Raw genomic sequence first — 19977 nt, forward strand, 5'->3', positions numbered from 1 at the left:
CCAGGTGTCCCAAGGAATTTATAAAAAAAAATTTTTATTTATTTGAGAGTGAAAGAGAGTGCATTTGAGCCAGGGGAGGGGCAGAGAAGCGGACTCCCCGCTGAGCAGGGAACTTGATGTGGGACTCATCCCAGGACTCTGGGATCATGATCTGAGCCAAAGGCAGACGTTTAACCCAACTGAACCATCCAGGCACCTGGGAAGGATTTTTTATATATCCACCTCTTTTCCATGTCCTGGCACAGTGCTTCCATTTAGTAAATCTGGTAAATGTGGTTTGGGTGAAACCCTGAATACTGGTTCCAGCCTTCTTTCCTAGCTTTTATTTTTTCCTAGTTCTTTCTCATGTATCTCCCCTGCACCACCACCCCCCCGCCATCCCCCTCCTTCAGCCTACTACCTGTCCCTGGAAGTAAAAACTGTGATTTTATTCTTGCTTTTGTTTGTCTCTTACTTGTCCTTGGACTTTCTCTCTTCTGCCTTTTCTCTAGTTGGCATTATCCTATTTTTCTTTCAGCTCATATGTTACCTCTTTCCTCCCTATAGAACTAATCTCGTTGTGTGTCCATATGCTTGATTAATAACAGTATCTAGACTTTCAGATTTTTATCCAGATATCTTTCTTGTTTCATTAGTTTTTTGTTTCTGTACTCAGATACTTTTTTTTTTTTTTTAATAAAGATTTTATTTATTTATTTGACAGAGAGAGATCACAAGCAGGCAGAGAGGCAGGCAGAGAGAGAGGAGGAAGCAGGCTCCCTGCTGAGCAGAGAGCCCGATGCGGGCCTCGATCCCAGGACCCTGAGATCATGACCTGAGCTGAAGGCAGCGGCTTAACCCACTGAGCCACCCAGGCGCCCTGTACTCAGATACTTAAATGATAGTTGCTTTTATTATTTTCTGTGTGTCAGGTGCTATATGCCCAAGTGCCTTCTTAGGTTATTATCTTTTTCAGTCACACAACAGTCTTAGGAAATAAGTTTTGTTACTCTCCAGATTTGAAAAGTAAGAAAACTGAGGTTTAGAGAAGTAACTTTGCAGTTTCTCAGAGAATGGAGGAGCTAAGATTTGGTATCAGACTTGGTAGATTTGGAGATTTCAGATCTTGTGCCTTAACCAGTACACAGGGCCTATAATTTTGCAAACACTGTAAATATTTATTGAATTTAATTTGCCAGGATGAACTGTCTCTTAGCTGGCCAACTCAGTATGAGAAGTGATTGTTAACAGTATAATTTGAATAAGAATCTACTCTAACAATATTTTAGTGGAGGAAGTATATAATAAAATTTGATCCATGAATCAAAAAAACCTCATTCTCACCAAGTAGTAGTGCTCCATCTGAGCTGTGTGTTTTGGCATTACCACTAGGCACAGCTATTCAGTAGAATCATTTGGTCAGATTCAGGATGAGGGAAGGCTGACAGATTCTGATAAATGTGCTTAGCATTGGAAAAGCATGGTGGCTGTGGACTAGAAATGCTCCAGATTTGATTAAGTGGCTTGGAAAGCCCATCAGGGATTCATGGGTCTGTATCACTGATTGTAAACATACATATTTGCACAGACCAGACAAGTGACATAAATGAGTAAAGCAAAAATGATGACTACCTGAAGAGCGCGCATGTCCAGTGTAGAACAGCTGTGCTCTAGGCACTTGTAGTGTTTTAGGGCATATGGCAGATCTTACAATACCCCCACCCCCAAGAAAATTTAGATATCTGGATTTTATGTGCTGTTCCCTAATTTTTAAATGTTAATTTTGGTTTTCTTAAATACTGTACAGGCCAAACATAAGTCTGTTTGGCTGAATTCATTCTGTGGACCACAAATTTCCAGTCTCTGGTTTAGATTACATCCTCTTGTTTTCAGCCAATTTAGTCTTTCGTTCATTAATTTGAAAAAGATTTTATTTCCTGTATATTCTTATGAGCAGTATATTTGGCTTTGGCAGTACTAAGAAACTTAGGACAGGGCCCCTAAGGAAGCTTATAATCTTTAGTGGATAAGGGACATACGTATAAATAAGTAATTATGATGTTATATCAACAGTTCTGTAATACAGAAATACAAAGTGCTGTGCTATGATGGGTTGGCTAGTTGGGCACAGCTAGTGTGTTTAAGCCATAATAATATCCAGCATATATGTAACTTAGTAAAGCGTGTTAAATGAAGGGTGAAGTTAATAAGTGCTGTGAGAATTTAGAAGAGCTTATAGAAAGTGTGATGAGGTTCTAAAGTGAGTGACAAAAAGATAGTGCTAGGAGAGTACAGGAAGGGTGAATCAAGAAAACTATTGAAGAAGTGTAATTGAGCTTTATTTTGAAGATGAGTAAGATTTAGGAGGGTGTTTTATATAACAAACACTCTTAGGAAAGAGTTTCTTGTAGGAGTTCTTGGTAGAGAGCAGCGAGAGTTGGGATAGGGACATAATGCAGAGATTTTATGAATATATGAATGCCAAGATGAAGAAGAGCTTCGTCCAGATTTGGTAGTGAATAGTACATGAAGGTCAGTTATATACCTCATTTACTGTCTGAGCTCAGCTCAAGTGTTAAGTCCACCTGAGGGTACCCAATCCATTCTGCTGAATTTCATGCTGCTGGCCAGCCCAGCTCATGGTCTGAAACTGGTTTGGGAGTAATTGATAACAGTTTCAACTGGAAGATATAATGGTTTAGATAGAATGAGGAAAGAAGGGGAAAGGGGAGAAATGAGAATAGGTGGAGGATTATATTGCTCTTAGAACCCAAGAGATTATGTGTTCCATTCTCTTGCTTTAGGGAGATCTTTAATATTTCCAGGGATTGCTATCTCATGTTTATTCTTTTCTTTCTTTTTTTCCAAGATTGATTTTATTTATTTTAAAAGATTTTATTTATTTATTGTAAGATTGATAGAGACACAGCGAGAGAGGGGAGTAGGAGAGGGAGAAGCAGGCTTCCCGCTGAGCAGGGATCCCAGGACCCCTAGGATCATGATCATGACCTGAGCCGAAGGCAGACCGTTAACTGCTGAGTCATCCAGGTGCCCCTCATGTTTATTCTTTTTTTTTTTTTTTAAGATTTTATTTATTTGTTTGATAGAGATGCAGCGGGAGGGAACATAAGCAGTGAGATTGGCAGAGGGAGAAGCAGGCTTCCCGCAAAGCAGGAAGCCCCATGCAGGGTTCGATCCCAGGACCCTGGGACCATGACTTGAGCTGAAGGCAGACGCCCAACGACATGGCACCCCATGTTTATTCTTTTACAAAAGGCCTCTTCTTCCCAATTTTAGGTGCTTAAAACTTGTCAGGATTGTTTCTAATTTTATTTTTGTAAACTGAGAAATAGTTTAAACATTGCAAATGGAAACAAATGGAAACTGGTTTATCTTCTCCTTTGCTCAGGTCCTAACTCTGTTTTACAATTTTCTGTCCTTAAATTTGTTTTGCACACTACTACCATCTGCTACTCACTGTTTCTTCTGTCACCTAGAGAAACATATGAACGCACCATGTTCGTATGAAAGGTACAAATAGAACTTTAATATTTAGGTAAAACTCCCTTTCATTTTGTGCTAAGGTATAGAAAGGAGATTACATACTAAAAATAACTCTTTGAATATTCCAGAAGAGTTTTAAAAAACACTCTTTAAATTTCTATGATGGGATGATTTCGTAATCTGAACTAGAGGAAAAGGAATTAAAATTTTTGTGCTATTCATTTTACTAAAGAGAATTAACCTTTACTAGGGTTTAGGGTAGTAAAAAGAAAAATGCAGAAGAATGCTATGTGTATATTGGGGTGTATTATACTACTTTTTATTTTTTTTTAGAGTTTTTAATTTATTTATTGGACAAAGATCACAGATAGGCAGAGAGGCAGGCAGAGAAAGATGGGGAAGCAAGACTCCTGCTGAGCAGAGAGCCCAACGAGGGGCTCGATCCCAGGACCCTGGGATCATGACCCGAGCTGAAGGCAGAGGCTTTAACCCACTGAGCCACCCAGGCGCCCCTCTTATACTACTTTTTATGTGGGCAGAAAAAGAAAAATATGTATTTATTATTTTAAAAACAAACCTAGGAATAATAAACTAGAAATGTAGTGAACATAGTTGTCTATCGGGGATGGGTGAAACTGAGGTAGAAGGAATATAGGAGAGAATAAGATTTTGAGTATACTTTTTTTTTTTTTTTTTAAAGATTTTATTTATTCATTTGACACAGAGAGATCACCAGTAGGCAGAGAGGCAGGCAGAGAGAGAGAGAGGAGGAAGCAGGCTCCCCGCGGAGCAGAGAACCCAATGCGGGACTCGATCCCAGGACCCTGAGATCATGACCCGAGCCGAAGGCAGCGGCTTAACCCACTGAGCCACCCAGGCGCCCTTGAGTATACTTTTTATTTAAAGTAAGTGTTTTACACATTCAGTACACACACACACACACAGAGAGGATGGGAAAAGGAAACTTTAGAACTGAATATAAGCAGAAACAAATAAGCCATATATCATATCAAATGGATAACATAATCACACAGAAAAAAATTCAGACTTTGAAAAGAGTACTCTATTATTTTCATGGGATACATACTAAGATAGAAAAGAATTGCGAAGAAATTACGACCTTTACTTAATAGATTTGTCTAGTGGTTTTTCACTAAAGACAGCCTCTACCTCCAGTAACACCAAGAAGAGAAGTTAGGAAGTTGCGAGTATTCTGAAACTATTTCATGTGCATGATAGGGTAGAACACATGAATACGTATATTGATGTGGGGTAACCAAGGATCTCACAGTGGGAAAAGAGATGCAGGTAGGATTGTGGTGGTTAATTTGAATTGGAGGTGCCAGTTTAAACTCAAGTTTAAAATAAAAATCACTTAGAATGTTTTTTTTTTTTTAATAAAGATTTTATTTATTTATTTGACAGACAGAGATCACAAGTAGGCAGAGAGGCAGGCAGAGAGAGAGAGAGAGAGGGAAGCAGGCTTCCTGCGGAGCAGGGAGCCCGATGCGGGGCTCGATCCCAGGACCCTGAGATCATGACCTGAGCCGAAGGCAGCAGCCCAAACCACTGAGCCACCCAGGCGCCCCCACTTAGAATGTTTTTAAAATTTAGATTCCTGGGTCATAATTCCAGAGATTTTAAATTAGTCATCTTGGATGGAGCCAAGAAATTGGCATTAAAATTAATTTTAATTGATTCTAATCCAAGTAGATTGTACTTTTGAGAAAGTACTTTTGGGGCTGGGGTTTCTAAGACCAAGCAATATGCCTTGATCAGTTATTTAACTGGTTCATTTTTCTCCAGGGGAACCTAGACCATTTAAATTATGTCTACCCCTCTATTCTCTTAACTTCTTTTCTTAGAGTTATTAGAGGTAAGGTCTGGCCAAAATGTGAGGTGCGAAGTTACCTCTTTTCTTAATTTTGTGTGTGTGTGTGTGTGTGTGTGTGTGTGTGTGTGTGTGTATTTATGTTTTGACTTTTGTATCTCTCTAGGTATTTAGAAAACTTTTTTTAAAAGATTTATTTATTTATTTGAGAGAGAGAGATTGTGCACGCACACATGCAGGGGGACGGGGAGAGCGAGACGGAGAGGAAGATTCTTAAGCAAGCTACACATGGGCCTGATGCAGGACCTTGAGATGATGACCTAAGCTGAAACCAAGAGTTGGATGCTTAACCTACTGTGCCACTCAGGCACCCCTTTCTCTGGGTTTAAATTAAATTAAATTAAATTAAATTAAATTTAATATTAAATTATTTAATTTTCTAAATATGCTTTTGTTTTTTGTTTTTTTTTTTTCAACAGGATAATGATTACTGTATGAAAAGCATTCTATTCTAGATTCTGAGTTGATAGGGTCCTCCACCTCACGGAGCCTACTGAAATTTTGGTATAAGATGCAGTATATGGGAAGAACACCGTTAAACAAATAATTACAAGTGTAATAAGAAATCCAGGGTGATAAGGAAGTTTATTACAATGAGACCTACCCTATAGAGAAACCAGAAAGGACTTCCCTCAAAGACTGATGTTTAAGCCAAGAATGAATTGAAAGTTGAGTAGACTCAGTTCCGTGAAAGGGATGGAGTAACGTGGAGGGCAATTATATTTGCAGAGGGAGCAACACAGGGAAGGCCTAGAGGTGAGAAAGAAAATTGGAGGGGTTGAGTATAGACAGCAAAGGAGGTTGGGTCAGATCATGAAGGGTCTTTGGAGGCTTTGTTAAGAATTTTGGATTTTATCCTAAGTAAAATAGGACGTCATTGAAAAATTTTAAGTGAAGGGGTAATAATGAATTTACCTTGTGAAGAGATCACTGCCTTTCAGGGTAGAGCATGGTGGAGGAGGGATAAAGAGAGCAAGGTGGAGGGTGACACCAGTTAGGAAGCTATTGTACTATTGTTGATGAGAATGGTGTCCTGTACTGAAATAGTGACAGAAGAGATGGAATAAAGTAGATCAAAGGTAGACTTAGGATCTGGTGTAACAGATTTATTTTAGATGGTAAAGAAGAGAGAAGAATTAAGGATGTCTTAAAGCTTTCGGATTGGAGCTGTTAGCATGAATAATTGTCTTTAGCCTGAGAAGAGAAAACTGGAAGATCACACTGGGGATAAAGATTGAGCTTAACTTTAAACGTAATTGGGGTTAAGATGTTTCTGGAGATGTCTAGTAGATTATTGAAAATATATGTTAGAAACTCAGGAGACAGGTGTAGTTTGGGGTCTAGATAGATTGTCCCCGAGTGTCATTGAAGCTATGGATGTAAATGAGATTACGTAGGCAGCAAATGTGTAAATGAAAAAGGGGCTTAGGGCATAATCTTTATGATTTATAACATTAAAGCTTTTTGTAGAGGAGGAAGCCCCAAGGAGAGATGTGTTCTTCCCCTGAGGCCATTTAGAAAAAAAAGGGACCATCTCAATCCCTCCCCGTCTAACTTTTAAGGTGGGTAGATGAACTCCGGTTTATTAGTTCTTTTTTCCCTTGTGTTTTTTTTAGATTTGGGCTATTTTTTATGATTCCATTCTATCTCTGCTGTTATTTTCTTAGTTATACCGCTTTCTAAATTTTAGTGACTGCATGGAGGGTTTACCACATGTATCTTTATCTTACACAGTATGCCTTCAAGTAAACCATTTTATGTATAGTGAAAGAACTTTACATATCTTAAATTTCTAGTTCTTTTGACCCATCCTTTGTGCTGTTATTGTCAGTTTTCCTTTATATGTTATAAACCACATAAATGATATATTTTCTTTAGACTATTATAAAGTTGTTATAAATAAAAAATGTTTTTAAAATTTACCTTTAAAAAAAAAACAGATTTTATTTATTTATTTTTGACAGAGATCACAAGTAGGCAGAGAGGTTGGCAGAGAGGAAGGGAAGCAGGCTCTCTGCTCAGTAGATGCAGGGGTGCAGGGTACAGGATCAAGCCCTGGGATGCAGGTCTTGATCCCAGGACCCTGGGATCATTACCTGAGCCAAAGGCAGAGGCTTTAATCCACGGAGCCACCCAGGTGCCCCAGAATTTACCATCATTTTTATAATTTCTGGAACTCTATTTCTTTTTGTAGATCCAAGTTTCTGTTTGTTATACTTTTGCCTGAAGAACTTCGTGTAATATTAAGCCAGCTGGCACTACAAGGAATACATTCTTTTAGCCTTTGCTTTCCTGGAAGTCTTTATTTTGCCTTCATTTTTGAGAGATTTTTTTTCACTGCATGTAGAATACTTTTTTTTCTTTTAGTATTTTGGAGATGTCATTTCTTTTGTCTTCTAACTTGCAGTTTTTGAGATGTCTGCTATAATTTATATCTTTATTCCACTGTACATAACTTTTTTCCTCTTGCTGCCTTCATGATATTCTGTTCATTTTGATTTTCACCATTTTTACCTATAGTGAATATAGTGTGTGAATTTTTAATTTCTTCTGTTTTGTGTTCTCTTAAATTTTTGCATCTGTGATTTGATGCCTTGCGTTATTTTCATAAGATTCTTTGCTGTTCCCTCTTCACATTTTTCTTCTCCATGCTTTTTCTCTTTTCCTTGTGGGACTCCCATTACATATATTGCTCCACGGTTCTTGAGTGATACTGTGTGTGTGTGTGTTTTTAAAGTATTTGTGCATGCATGTGTGTCAGTTTGGATAATTTCTGTTGATCTGTCCTCAGAATATCTGAGGCTTTTCCTGGTTGTGTCGTCTACTGATGAACCCATTTAGGGAGTTCTTTATCTTTGATCACGTTTTTAAATTCTGTCATTTACATTTGACTCTTACAGTTTCCACATTACTGTTGAAGTTCCCCATCTCTCTATGCAAGTTTCCGCTTTTTCTACTTGGTCCTTGAACATATTAGCCATAGTTAATTTAAAGTTCTGGTCTGATAGTTCTAACACCTTTCATTTGGGTATTGATAATTTTATCTCTTGACAGTGGATTTTTTTTTTTTTTTTGGGGCATTTCTAATATGTCTTGCAGTTTTTGTCTGTCAGATATATGTGTAGAAGAATGTTAGAGATTGTGATAAATGGTATCAAGCTACTGAGTGTGGTTGGGGGTGGGGGCTGTGCAGGGGAGACAGAGGGAAAAGGGAGAAAGAGGATTTTAGGCAGGTTCCATGACCAGCGTGGATCTCACAACACTGAGATTATGACATGAAAGAGTCAGTGCTTAACCAACCAAGCCAGCCAGGCACCCCAAGATAAATCATATTTATACATGTAGATGGATAAGCATCTTTTTTCCCCAGGCCATTTGTTTGCCAGTTATTGATAATCAATTTGTCAATAATTAAGTTGGATTTGGATTTTGTTGTTGGTATCTTTTCCTTAAGTATACCACAGAGTTTACATTCCTTCCGTTGTAGGCTCTTATTACCTGTTCTTGGAAATGGGGTGTTTGGGGACTGTAGAATTTTCTCAGTTTTTTTTTTTTTCTTTACATTTTAGTTGTCTCTCCTTACCTTGCTACAGATGGGGCTCTCTTCATGTTCCTGCCCTTCCTCTCTCAGTAGGCTGTTACTGTTACTAACTGGCTGTTAGCTTGTTACTCGCTGCTAGGCTGTTGGTTTTCTCTGTTGTCTTTCTTCCTTCATTTTATTTTTATTTTTAAGTAATATCTGTGGCGAGCATGGGGCTCAAACTATATGACTCTTAAGATAAAGAGTCACAGGCTCTCGCCACTGAGCCAGCCAGGTATCCCTTTGTTTTCCTGTGTGAGCCTCAGTCTTACTCAGGCCCTTGTACTTAGGGTTGGGCTTTTTCAGTGTTTCTCTCCTTCAGCCATTCCAGCCTGTATCTATAGTTGCTTTTGTTTACCGCTATAGCTATCTATTATCTCCTTTCTGCTTATGCTATAAAAGAGACTCTCTTTGTTTTCCTTTCCCATCCCCATTCTTTTTTGTGAGTATATAGTCAAGGCTCAGGGGGAAGAGCTTGAAGAGTGAGTGGGAACATTCCTTCCTTATATTTGGGGACCTTGCTATTCTAAACTGACACACCAACCCATGCTTGACCTTAAAAATTTTAGCTAGTTTCTTGGATGCTTGGATGATGGCCACTTCTTTCTTCCATACTCTGCCAAAAAGGTGAGACAGTTGGTCTGCTTTGTCCTTGAATGGGCTTGTCATTCTTAGGAATTTAATTTGTTAGGCTGCCTTGCAGCTTCAACTCTCTGATGTGGCTCAAAAAATTTTTTTGTTTTGTTTTGTTTTGGCTTACCCATTGTTTTCTCATTGTTTGGGAGGGATCATTAGTCTCTATAGCTGTTTATATCCTAGGCAGAGGTAGAACTCCCATTCATAAGTTTATAATTGATGTTTGGTAATAAGATAGGCTTGACTTTATATTCTGTTGTCATTTTTTTAAAAAAAGATTTTACTTATTTATTTGACAGAGAGATTACAAGTAGGCAGAGAGGCAGGCAGAGAGAGAAGGGGAAGCTGGCTCCCTGCGAAGTGGGGCTCAATCTCAGGACTCTGGGATCATGACCTGAGCTGAAGGCAGAGGCTTAACCCACTGAGCCACCCAGGCACTCTCTGTGGTCCTTTTTAAAAACTTTTGTAATCCCAGTATTCCTCTATGAGAGGGAAGTTTTCATAGGGGCATTGTTGTTAGAGTTCTGAATTTTATGTTGAAAGATAAGATATGCCCAAAATGCTCTCCTAAAATTCTGAGTGGTGGCTAAATGCTGTTGGAGCCCTTTTTCACTGAATACCTGGCCATTTTGGCATAAAAATTATGGAATGGATTTTAGAGCATTTCATTAAAAAGAAAGGGCTTTTGGGTATTTTCTATAAAAAATTGTGGCACAGTCCTACTTACTCTTGAAAGGGTTTCCTGTTTTACAGATTCTTCTGGTTTCCAAGTACATTTCTCTTTTTCTTTTCTTTTCTTTTCTTTTCTTTTCTTTTCTTTTCTTTGAAGGTTTTGTTATTTGACAGAGGGAGACACAGCAAGAGAGGGAACACAAGCAGGGGGAAGTGGGAGAGGGAGAAGCAGGCTTCCCGCTGAGCAGGGAGCCCAACATGGCTTCTATCCCTGGAATTCCCATGGGATCTATCTCTGGAATCATGACCTTAGCTGAAGGCAGACACTTAACGACTGAGCCACCCAGGTGTCCCTCCAAGTGTATTTTTCTTACAATTTAGGATGGTTTTTCTTTATTGCTACATTGATAAACCTAGATGTTCTTGCTAGTCCTCTGTAGCCAGTGTCTGTTCATGTGTTTTCTTACAGATTAAAGTAAGAACCTAATTGGCTTCTATGTATTCTTGTAATGGAGCAGTGAAATTTTTTTTGTTTAAACATTCTTTTTTTTGTTTAAACATTCTTTTATCTCGTTAGAAAAAGATAATACATGTGCCTGGTAGATCATTTAAACATTTAAACATTGCAGGAAAGAAGAGTTATCACCTATAATTCAGAAAATGAACTGTTAGCATTTTGCATTCTGTTTTATTCTGGGAATGAATGAATGGGGGGCACCTGGTTGGCTTAGTTGGTAGAGCATGCAGCTCTCAATCTCAGGGTCGTGGTTTAAGCCCTACCTTGGGCATAGAGCCTACCTTAATGAATTAATAAATTCATTTATCGATATAAATTCATTTAATGAATTAATAAAAAAGTACATACCACAAAGTCATAATGTGTATACAATTTTATATTTGGTATATATTTAAATCAGTCATAGACATCTTCTTATGATTCGATCTTCGTTAATCTTAATTAACATTTATAAAATAGGATATATATTTCATTACTTGGAGTTTGTAAAGTCTACTAGAAGCTGTCTTCCCAATAGCTTCTTTTCTTTGCAGTATTCATAATATGAAAATGAGAAAGTTTTAAATTTGAAGTTCATTTAAAAAGCTTATTCCTTGGAATTGTATTCTAGCGCATAGACATATTTAGGCTTCTGATTCTGTTTTTAAAGGTGAGTTTTGTTTTTTGGATTCCAGTGACCTTGTGGCTCTTGTTCTTTAATTTCAGAATTCCATACGACATAATCTGTCCCTGAACAAGTGTTTCCTTAAAGTGCCTCGATCAAAGGATGACCCTGGAAAGGTAGGATTCATTATCTTAAGATAAAATAATTGGATTCTTCATTTTATCTGTTGTCGTGTTTGTATCTGAGTAATTTCTGTTATATATAAAGAAAATTGGGATGAGAGCACTCAGAACTTGTCTAGTTCATTGTTCAGGAACCTTCCTGATCCTCCTTCACTTCACCCCATCTTATCCCCATTTTAGTTGGTAATCTTCAAGGATCAGTCAGGCAGAGCTTTCTTTTTAAGCTTTGGGAAGTTAGCTACTATAGAGCTTGTACTTTGTAATAGTTTGCTGCTTTTGATCTAGTGTATATTCGGTTATTTTCTTATGTACTGTGTATTAAGTTAAATTTGGTTTTTGAACTGTGTGTCAGGAACCACAATTCATTAGTTATTGCATATAGGTAATTTGGTAGATCTTGACACAAGTGCAAGTAATTCTTCCCCTGAAATAAAATTCCCTATTATTTCCCTATTTTCTTAGTTACTGTGTTTTCTCTTTTCACCATTTATCTGCTGCCACCGTTACACTTTTAGTATTTTATCTACAGAGACTTCCCTTCTTTTTTGTTTTAATAGCCATATCAATTGTAGTGTGGCCTGCACTTGGTCCTAGTTACCTGGTTTCTAAAGCTTAGAGTGATTTTTTGGACCATAATTTGATTGTCATGATGAATTACTAGATTAGGACTTTGAGATAGTGTATCTGTTGACAACTGTGTTGTTTGGCTGGTTAGACTTTTAACCAGCCAGAAGAGTCCTTTTAAGCTCACCATCCCTGGAAGAATCTTTATAAAAAGTAAACCTGGTTATGTCATTACCCTGCTTAAAAGTACTCCCCAGTGTCTTGGAAATGTTTCCATGTATTATCAAATACTCTTTTTTGCTTTTCCTTGATCTACCTTTCTAGCTATGATTCACATTCAAGACCCACCTTGAGGATCTGCTTGAAGTTTCCCAAGTATGCTTTTCATATGATTTTCTCTTACTGCACAAACTCCCTTTCTTTACTTGTCTGGCCTACTCTTTGGGTCTTTTAAGGTTGAGCTACATTACTTCTCTGAAGCTTTTTTGTTTCCACATACTTTAGCTGTGAGTTTGTTGTTCCCTCTTTTGATTTCCTCTTACTTTGTCATCATTGCAGTGGCTCCTAACCTGTCTATCCTTGGGTTACTATCTCCAATTTATAGTAACTTTCATGTAGTAGCCAGTGCTGTCTTTCAAAAATGTTAATCTAATTGCACATTCTCCTTGTTTAAAATCTTTATTATCTACTGTCCTTAGGTTAAAGTCTAAACTTAAGAGGCTGGGATCATATATATATATTGTTCACTTTTTAGTTCTAGTTGCTGGCACAGTGGCTGGTGTCACTGAGGAGACACTCTTGTTGTATGAATGAATGAATTGTATCCTCTGCTAGTTGGATAACTTCTTGAGGTTAGAGATGGAGAGTTACTCATTTCCATTGTAAAGAAGGCACTCTTAAATAATGGATATTTTATACTACCTTCTGTGATGTGCCCCATCAAGTTGGTCTCAGTAAGATTGATTAGATTATTATTATAGTCTTCTTATTTGACCCAGTTTGTTTGTCTAAGTTCATAATTCTCCAAGGTTGTGTTTCTTTTCTTTAAAGCAGGCTTATTTAAAAAAAAAAAAAAGAAATAGAACTTTTTATATTTGCTTCAGTACAATTTCTGATAGGCAGTGAGTATATATGAACTTCACTGAAAATGTTCTTCAATGGATTGAAAGATTATTAGAGTTCTTTGAGAGCACTAATTGGATACTATAAACAGTTGGTTTAATTTTTTAAACTTTTACATGAGTTTTAAATCATTAAGAAAATAAACCAACATACCTGAATGTTTTACTGTTATGTACTAAGTCTTAACCAATTGAGATCTATTTTAAAAAACTTGTGCTGTCAGGTTTTCTTTAGTGCAGAACCCAAAACTTTTCCCTACCTTTAATTAAATAGTATCATGGGATAAGGCATATATGGAAAACATATGCTACTCTTCGCAGCTATCCTTTTTGAATCAGGATTGTCTTAACTAATGTGTAACCAAAACAAAATACAGAAATAAATAGAATCCTGAGATTAATAACAGATTTCAACTTTTACCATTAGTCTCCTGTTTTAAAATTTTGTTTTAATCAAAGCACATCATTGTTATCATTAATTTTGGTCATAATAGTAAATACCATATGTTTAAAGTACATTATGCTAATAGAGACATTTTTATTTTCAATCCCAGGGTTAGATTTAAGTATTCATTGTTCTTATTTATCTTGGTCAGAATTAAATGTAAATCGAATCTTAATGAAATACATTTATATGAATAAAGCCATTTTAATTTTTGATACCGAAATACGATTTTTATTTAAAAAACCCCATTGCCTAAAAAACACGTTGAAAAACCCTCAGATCCATTTGATAAAAAAGGAAACTAAAGCCAGTAAATGAGGAGTGACTTGTCCAGGTTCATTGTGGAATTAGAACCCAAGTGTGTTGGCCAGACTTAGTTGCAGTCACAGAAACCCATTACAGACCAACTTAAGGGAGAGAATACCTATAGGAAAAACTGGAGCCTGATTCTTAAATTATGTGACCAGGAATGTCTCTCTTTAGTCTACTAAAGTCCCTTAGTTCTACTAGCTTCTCTGACGGCTTCTTTTTTCAGCCTACTTAATGGCAGAGATGACCATCATCAGCTTCTGGCTTAGGTTTTACTAGTTTACTAACCCTTAGCAGAAAGGGAGTGTTTGATGTCCTCCGCTACCAACATCTTAGAATGAATGCTGAACAAGCAGAATACACTTGATTTCTTGGTTCCTTGGTTTCTAGACTAATGCTTTTTCCACTATACCAATCTTCCTTGAGAGGGAGGCCAAAATGTTAGCTAAGTTTTGGTACTTATGAATTGTTTTTTCTTTTTGTATTACAGTGTTTCCTGGCATTTGAGGAGCTTTTCCAAAACCACCCTCACCACAGTGGGAGAAAACCATTGAGCCAAGGTGGGGTGGGAGTAGTTTTTGGTCTTGGGTATGGGGTGGACTTTTAACCCCTCAGGATTTTACTAGCTGCTGCCATGACTCACGTGGGTCCAGGAGATAGAGGTAGAAGTAGCACATCCAGTATTTTCTTCTCTGTATTTTTGTTTGTATAGCTTCCTGTGGACTGTATCACCAGAGAGGTATGAAGGCCAGCCTAAACTTGGAAGAGTATTGTTGAATTACAGATGTATTTATATGACTATTTATTCCTGACTCAATCCTTAATTTTCTAGAAGTCTTTGTCATAAAATCCCTTAGTATTTTAATCTTTCCGATGTACATTAATGGGTTGAAATCAGTCTTCTTTTTTTTTTTTTTTTTTTTTTTAAAGATTTTATTTATTTATTTGACAGAGAGAAATCACAAGTAGATGGAGAGCCAGGCAGAGAGAGAGAGAGGGAAGCAGGCTTCCTGCTGAGCAGAGAGCCCGATGCGGGACTCGATCCCAGCACCCTGGGATCATGACCTGAGCCGAAGGCAGCGGCTTAACCCACTGAGCCACCCAGGCGCCCGAAATCAGTCTTCTTATGTTTCCGAAACGAATTTCAAATAGCCATGTTACTGCTTTCTTTAAAAAGAAACTCAAAATGAAATTACATTTTGGATCCATAACTCTGCTTCATGTTTTAGGGCAGATTTCTATTTTCTTTTCCTTGATTACAGCTCTGTTTCTGCATCTTATGGTCTATCTCCATTTTTTTTTTTATTACTGTCTTTTATTTTTTCTCTTTTAGCTTTATTTTCTGTATATCTGTTTTGTGATCTAATTGTTGTTGTTAAAGTTTCTTATCCCACCTTTTATTCACACATGCCTCTTAGTTATCTTAAAGGAATGTATATTTTCATATTACGGAAAAACAAATCCTGTCAGCTAAATTCACTTAAAAAAAATAGAGTTCTCTTTCTTTACTTTCTTCATGTTTTCTCAACTCTTTTCCCTCTTCTTGAGCTTAGAAAAAGGAATCTTTGATTTTAAAGGAAAGAAAAGATTATAGGAAGTTATTTCAACAGTTGTATAATTAGCAGCAGTAGGTTCTAATAGAACTGAGGTGGTAGCTAAGAAAACCCCATGAGAGCCACCTGCCTGTTCTGGGAGAGATAACTTCAGTGAATTCATAGTAAGAAGAGCTTTTTGGGGCAGAGGGTGAGGAATGCTTTTTCTTGCCTGGGGATGGGTAGATGGTAAAGGCTTGGTGGCTGTGAAAATCAGAGTGGTTTGTAAGGAAACAAAAAATCCCACCCCTAGAGAATTAACTTTTGGAATATATGAGACTGTAATTTTTTTCTTTTCTTGTCCTCTATCATAGTATGGGGACTGTAGCATAGTTGAGTGATCTCTGTTTTTAGAGTTTTCTTTTTTGGCCATGTTAGTATTGTGTTATATTTTATTTATAAATTATTTTTATTCATTGGTATCCTGTTTTGGTCACTTTATTTGTTAGAAGATGTAGAAAAGCTGGAGAGGTTTGAAAGTACATAAAATATAACATTAAGTGATTAACAGTGTTGCAGAAATCACAGTATGTACCTGAAGAAGGAATTTTAAGAATTTTAAGGAAATTTTAAGAATTTTAAGAGTGTAATTTTAATAGTAGTCTTAAAGTAGATGCATGATTCCTTTTTTTTTTTAAAGATTTTATTTGTTTACTTGACACAGAGAGAATGAGCACAGGTAGGGGGAGCAGTAGAGAGAGAGAGAAGCAGGCTTCCCCCTAAGCAGGGAGCCCCATGTGGGACCCGATCCCAGGACCCAGGGATCATGACCCGAGCCAAAGGCAGACGCCTAACAACTGAGCCACCCAGTTACCCCTAGATGCATGAGTCTTGTGAAGAATTTGACCTCTTTTTCTTTGTATAAAACCAAATAGGAAATGAGATTTAAAGACAAGAGCAAGAGTTTGGTTAGGTAAAAATAAGGACATCTTATTTTCTTGATTGAAGAAACACTGGTTGGGTTCCGAGGGATGTTTTAGAGTTTGCCACTTCTGAAGCACTCTAAGGATAGAGAAAATTAATAACCTTTGTGGTATTAACTCATGGTAGGTAAGAGCCCCACTTGAAGGCTGAGAAGAGGTCATATCAAGTTGAGCTGGGGGACCAATGAGAACAAAATTGAGATAGAATCAGGAATTGCTTTGTGGGTTATGTTAAATATAGGTGAGCATTCTGCTCTCTTGGAAATCAGTCCTGATAAAGTAAAGCCTTATTTTTCTCCAACTTAAAAAAATAATAATTTCCAAAAGACTAAGCTAAGGCACTGATGATTTAAAAACAAGATATGGCCAACTGTTAATCACTAAATAGAATGTACTGCTTTTAAGTAGACTTAACATTTAAGGACTTGTTTACTATAATCAATGTGCTAATTATGTATGACTTTTAATCCAGTGATTAAGAGTAGATTCCTTAACAGTCTTTCCTGAGTAACACTTAGCTTAATTTGATAATCAAAATGTTTAAATATAAGTAATAAAAGCCTGCATTTGTTCAAGAAGAATGTTCCAAGGACCTGAGTTGGCATTGGGATAGTTTTGTCCAAACATATCATTGAGCCAGCTACCCAGCCAAGCTGTCTGCCTTTGAGTGTATTTGACTGCTCCTGACTATTTTTATGGTCTTAGTAGAGTGACTATTTAACTTTCCTAATTATGCTTAGGCAATAGGTATAAACTAAGAGTCAAATTGGGACATATGTTCACTCTATATAGTACATGCAAATGCTCTTATCATCGCGCTGTGGGTAGTTAACAGCATCCTAAGATGTTGGAAGGTTAAAAAAAACAAACAAAAAACCAGAAAAACAAAACAACCCTTTTTAAATTGGATTGGCACATCTAAACTGGGAGAGAAATAAAACATTGAGTCAGGGAGCCAAAGAAGTCAGGGACAGAAGGGATTCAGTATTGTGTCTGAGGCCAAAGAAGTCAGGGACAGAAGGGATTCAGTATTGTGTCTGAGGCTCCTGTTGATGTGCACTGAGAGTTAAGGATGAACAGGGAATAGTCAATGATGATTCACATTACCACTGAACATGTGTATTTGGCAATAGAGTTAGTTAAAACCAAAAACAAAATACACAGATTTAGCCATTTGGAATGGTTAGTAATTTATGATAGGGACTGCTTTACCCTAGAATGTGAAATAAATAGTTACTTCTTGGGTTTATGTTTAGTCAGATAGTGTTTTTGTTTTAATTATTTATTCATTTGAGATAGAGAGCATGAGTTGGGGGTAATGCAGAAGGAGAGGGAGAAGCAGGCTCCCAGCTGAGCAGGGAGCTCCATGTGGGGCTTGATACCAGGACCTCGGGGTCATGACCAGAGCCAAAGGCAGACGATCAACCCACTGAGACATTCAGGCACCCGAATGGCTTTTTTTTTTTTTTTTTAAATTAGTCTGTATATAGAGTCTGGGGCTCAAACTTACAACCTGAGATCAAAAATCTCTTGCTTCCCATCTGAGCCAGCAAGATTCCCCAGATCATGGCTTTTTTTTTTTTTCTTTTTTTTAAAAGATTTTATTTATTTATTTGACAGAGAACACAAGTAGGCAGAGAGGCAGGCAGAGAGAGAGGAGGAAGCAGGCTCCCTGCTGAGCAGAGAGCCTGATGCGGGACTCGATCCCAGGACCCTGAGATCATGACCTGAGCCGAAGGCAGCGGCTTAACCCACTGAGCCACCCAGGCACCCGATCATGGCATTTTTATTAGGCTGTTTTTAATTTGAAGGCTATTAAAGAAAGCTCAAATTAGTGTTTGGATAGAGCAGGGTACTTCTAATTTGACATAAAATTTCAATCATAAATAAATAATTAGGGTAATTCTACTTCAAGTGATAACTATTGTGTAATGAGGAGAATAAAGGTTAAGTACATTGCTGGTCTTTGGTGTATCTTTATTTCTAATGTCACCCCCCCCCAAGTTAATCTTTATTTTAGGATGGATATATGTACATTTTAAGTTTATTATTATTTTTTAGTAATCTCTACACCCAACATAGGGCTTAAACTCCCAGCACCGAGATCAAAAGAGTCGGACACTTTTCCAACAGAGCCAGCCAGGGACCCTATGTTTTAGGATATCTTGAAGTTGGCAGTTGTTCAAAGCTTAAAATTCTAATTTGTGATCTTTGGGATTGTGCACCCTAGGACATTGCAGTCTTCTCCCCTGGGAGGACATTAACATGCTGTACCAGAATTGTTGATATGAATTAATAATGTCTACATTTGTATACTGCTTTACATATTAGGGAGTTATTTTACATGTATTATCTCAATCTTTACAACAAGTTCCAGTTTTAGATTGTGATCTTTAAGTGCATAATAGAGTGTCCATAGTAGCTTAGTTTGCGTAAAACTCACATAATGGAACTTCACATAAGTGAAATCACTAAATATACAGTTGACCCTTAAAAATACAGTTTCAGCTGCATAGATCTACTTATTTTTCCCTCTAGCATACTCTGTTGTAAGAATACAGTGTATATGCAGTAGCCAAACTATGGAAAGAATCTAGATGTCCATCAGCAGATGAATGGATAAAGAAGATGTGGTGTATATATACAGTGGACTACAATGCAGCCATCAAAATAAATGAAATCTTGCCATTTGCAACAACATGGATGGAACTAGAGGGTATTATGCTGAATGAAATAAGTCAATCAGAGAAAGATAATTATTATATGATCTCTCTGATATGAAGAATTTGAGAGGCAGGGCAGGGGTTGTGGGGGGTGGGAAAGGAAAAAATGAAATAAGGTGGGATCAGGAGGGAGACAAACCATAAGGGGCTCTTAATCTCATGAAACAAACTGCTGGGGGGTGGGGGGGTAAGGGTAGGGTGGCTGGGTGATGGACATTGGGGAAGGTATGTGCTGTGGTGAGTGATGTGAAATGTGTAAGACTGATGATTCACAGACCTGTACCCCTGGGGCTAATAATACATTATATGTTAATAATAAAGAATATAGTGTGTAATACATATAACACAAAGTATGTATTAATTGACTTTTTATGCTATCAGTAAGGCTTCTGGTCTATAGTAGGCTAGTAGTAATTAAGGTTTGGGGGAGTCAAAAGATTAAATGTAGATTTTTAACCAGGGGGAGGGGGTGTCACTGCCCCCAAGCATATTCTTGGGTCAGCTGTACCCTCTGTTTATATCTGACTTCTTTCAGCATGATCTTTGTGATGCTTGGTACATGTCAGTGGTTTGTTTCTTCTTATTGCTAAGTACTATTCCATTTATTCATTGATCTGTTGATAGACATTTGGGTTGTTTTAATATGGGGACTATTAGAAACAAGCTACTAAGGAATTCTCATACAAGTTTTCTATGGACATACACCTTCATTTTTCTAGAATAACACAGCATTTG

The 19977-nt window shown here is 37.4% G+C and overlaps 1 protein-coding gene across 3 annotated transcripts in view; it reads left to right on the forward strand.

The window, feature by feature from the left end:
- The window catches only part of FOXJ3 (forkhead box J3), a 154593-nt gene that overhangs the window by 54123 nt on the left and 80493 nt on the right, over positions 1-19977 (forward strand). For all 3 annotated transcript variants that reach the window (XM_032360667.1, XM_032360669.1, XM_032360666.1), the window contains exon 4: positions 11485-11559. In XM_032360667.1, the coding sequence (XP_032216558.1) occupies positions 11485-11559 (75 nt within the window). The remainder of the gene's footprint in view (positions 1-11484; positions 11560-19977) is intronic.

This window comes from Mustela erminea, chromosome 10 (assembly GCF_009829155.1).
Source record: "Mustela erminea isolate mMusErm1 chromosome 10, mMusErm1.Pri, whole genome shotgun sequence".
Lineage (NCBI taxonomy): Eukaryota > Metazoa > Chordata > Mammalia > Carnivora > Mustelidae > Mustela > Mustela erminea.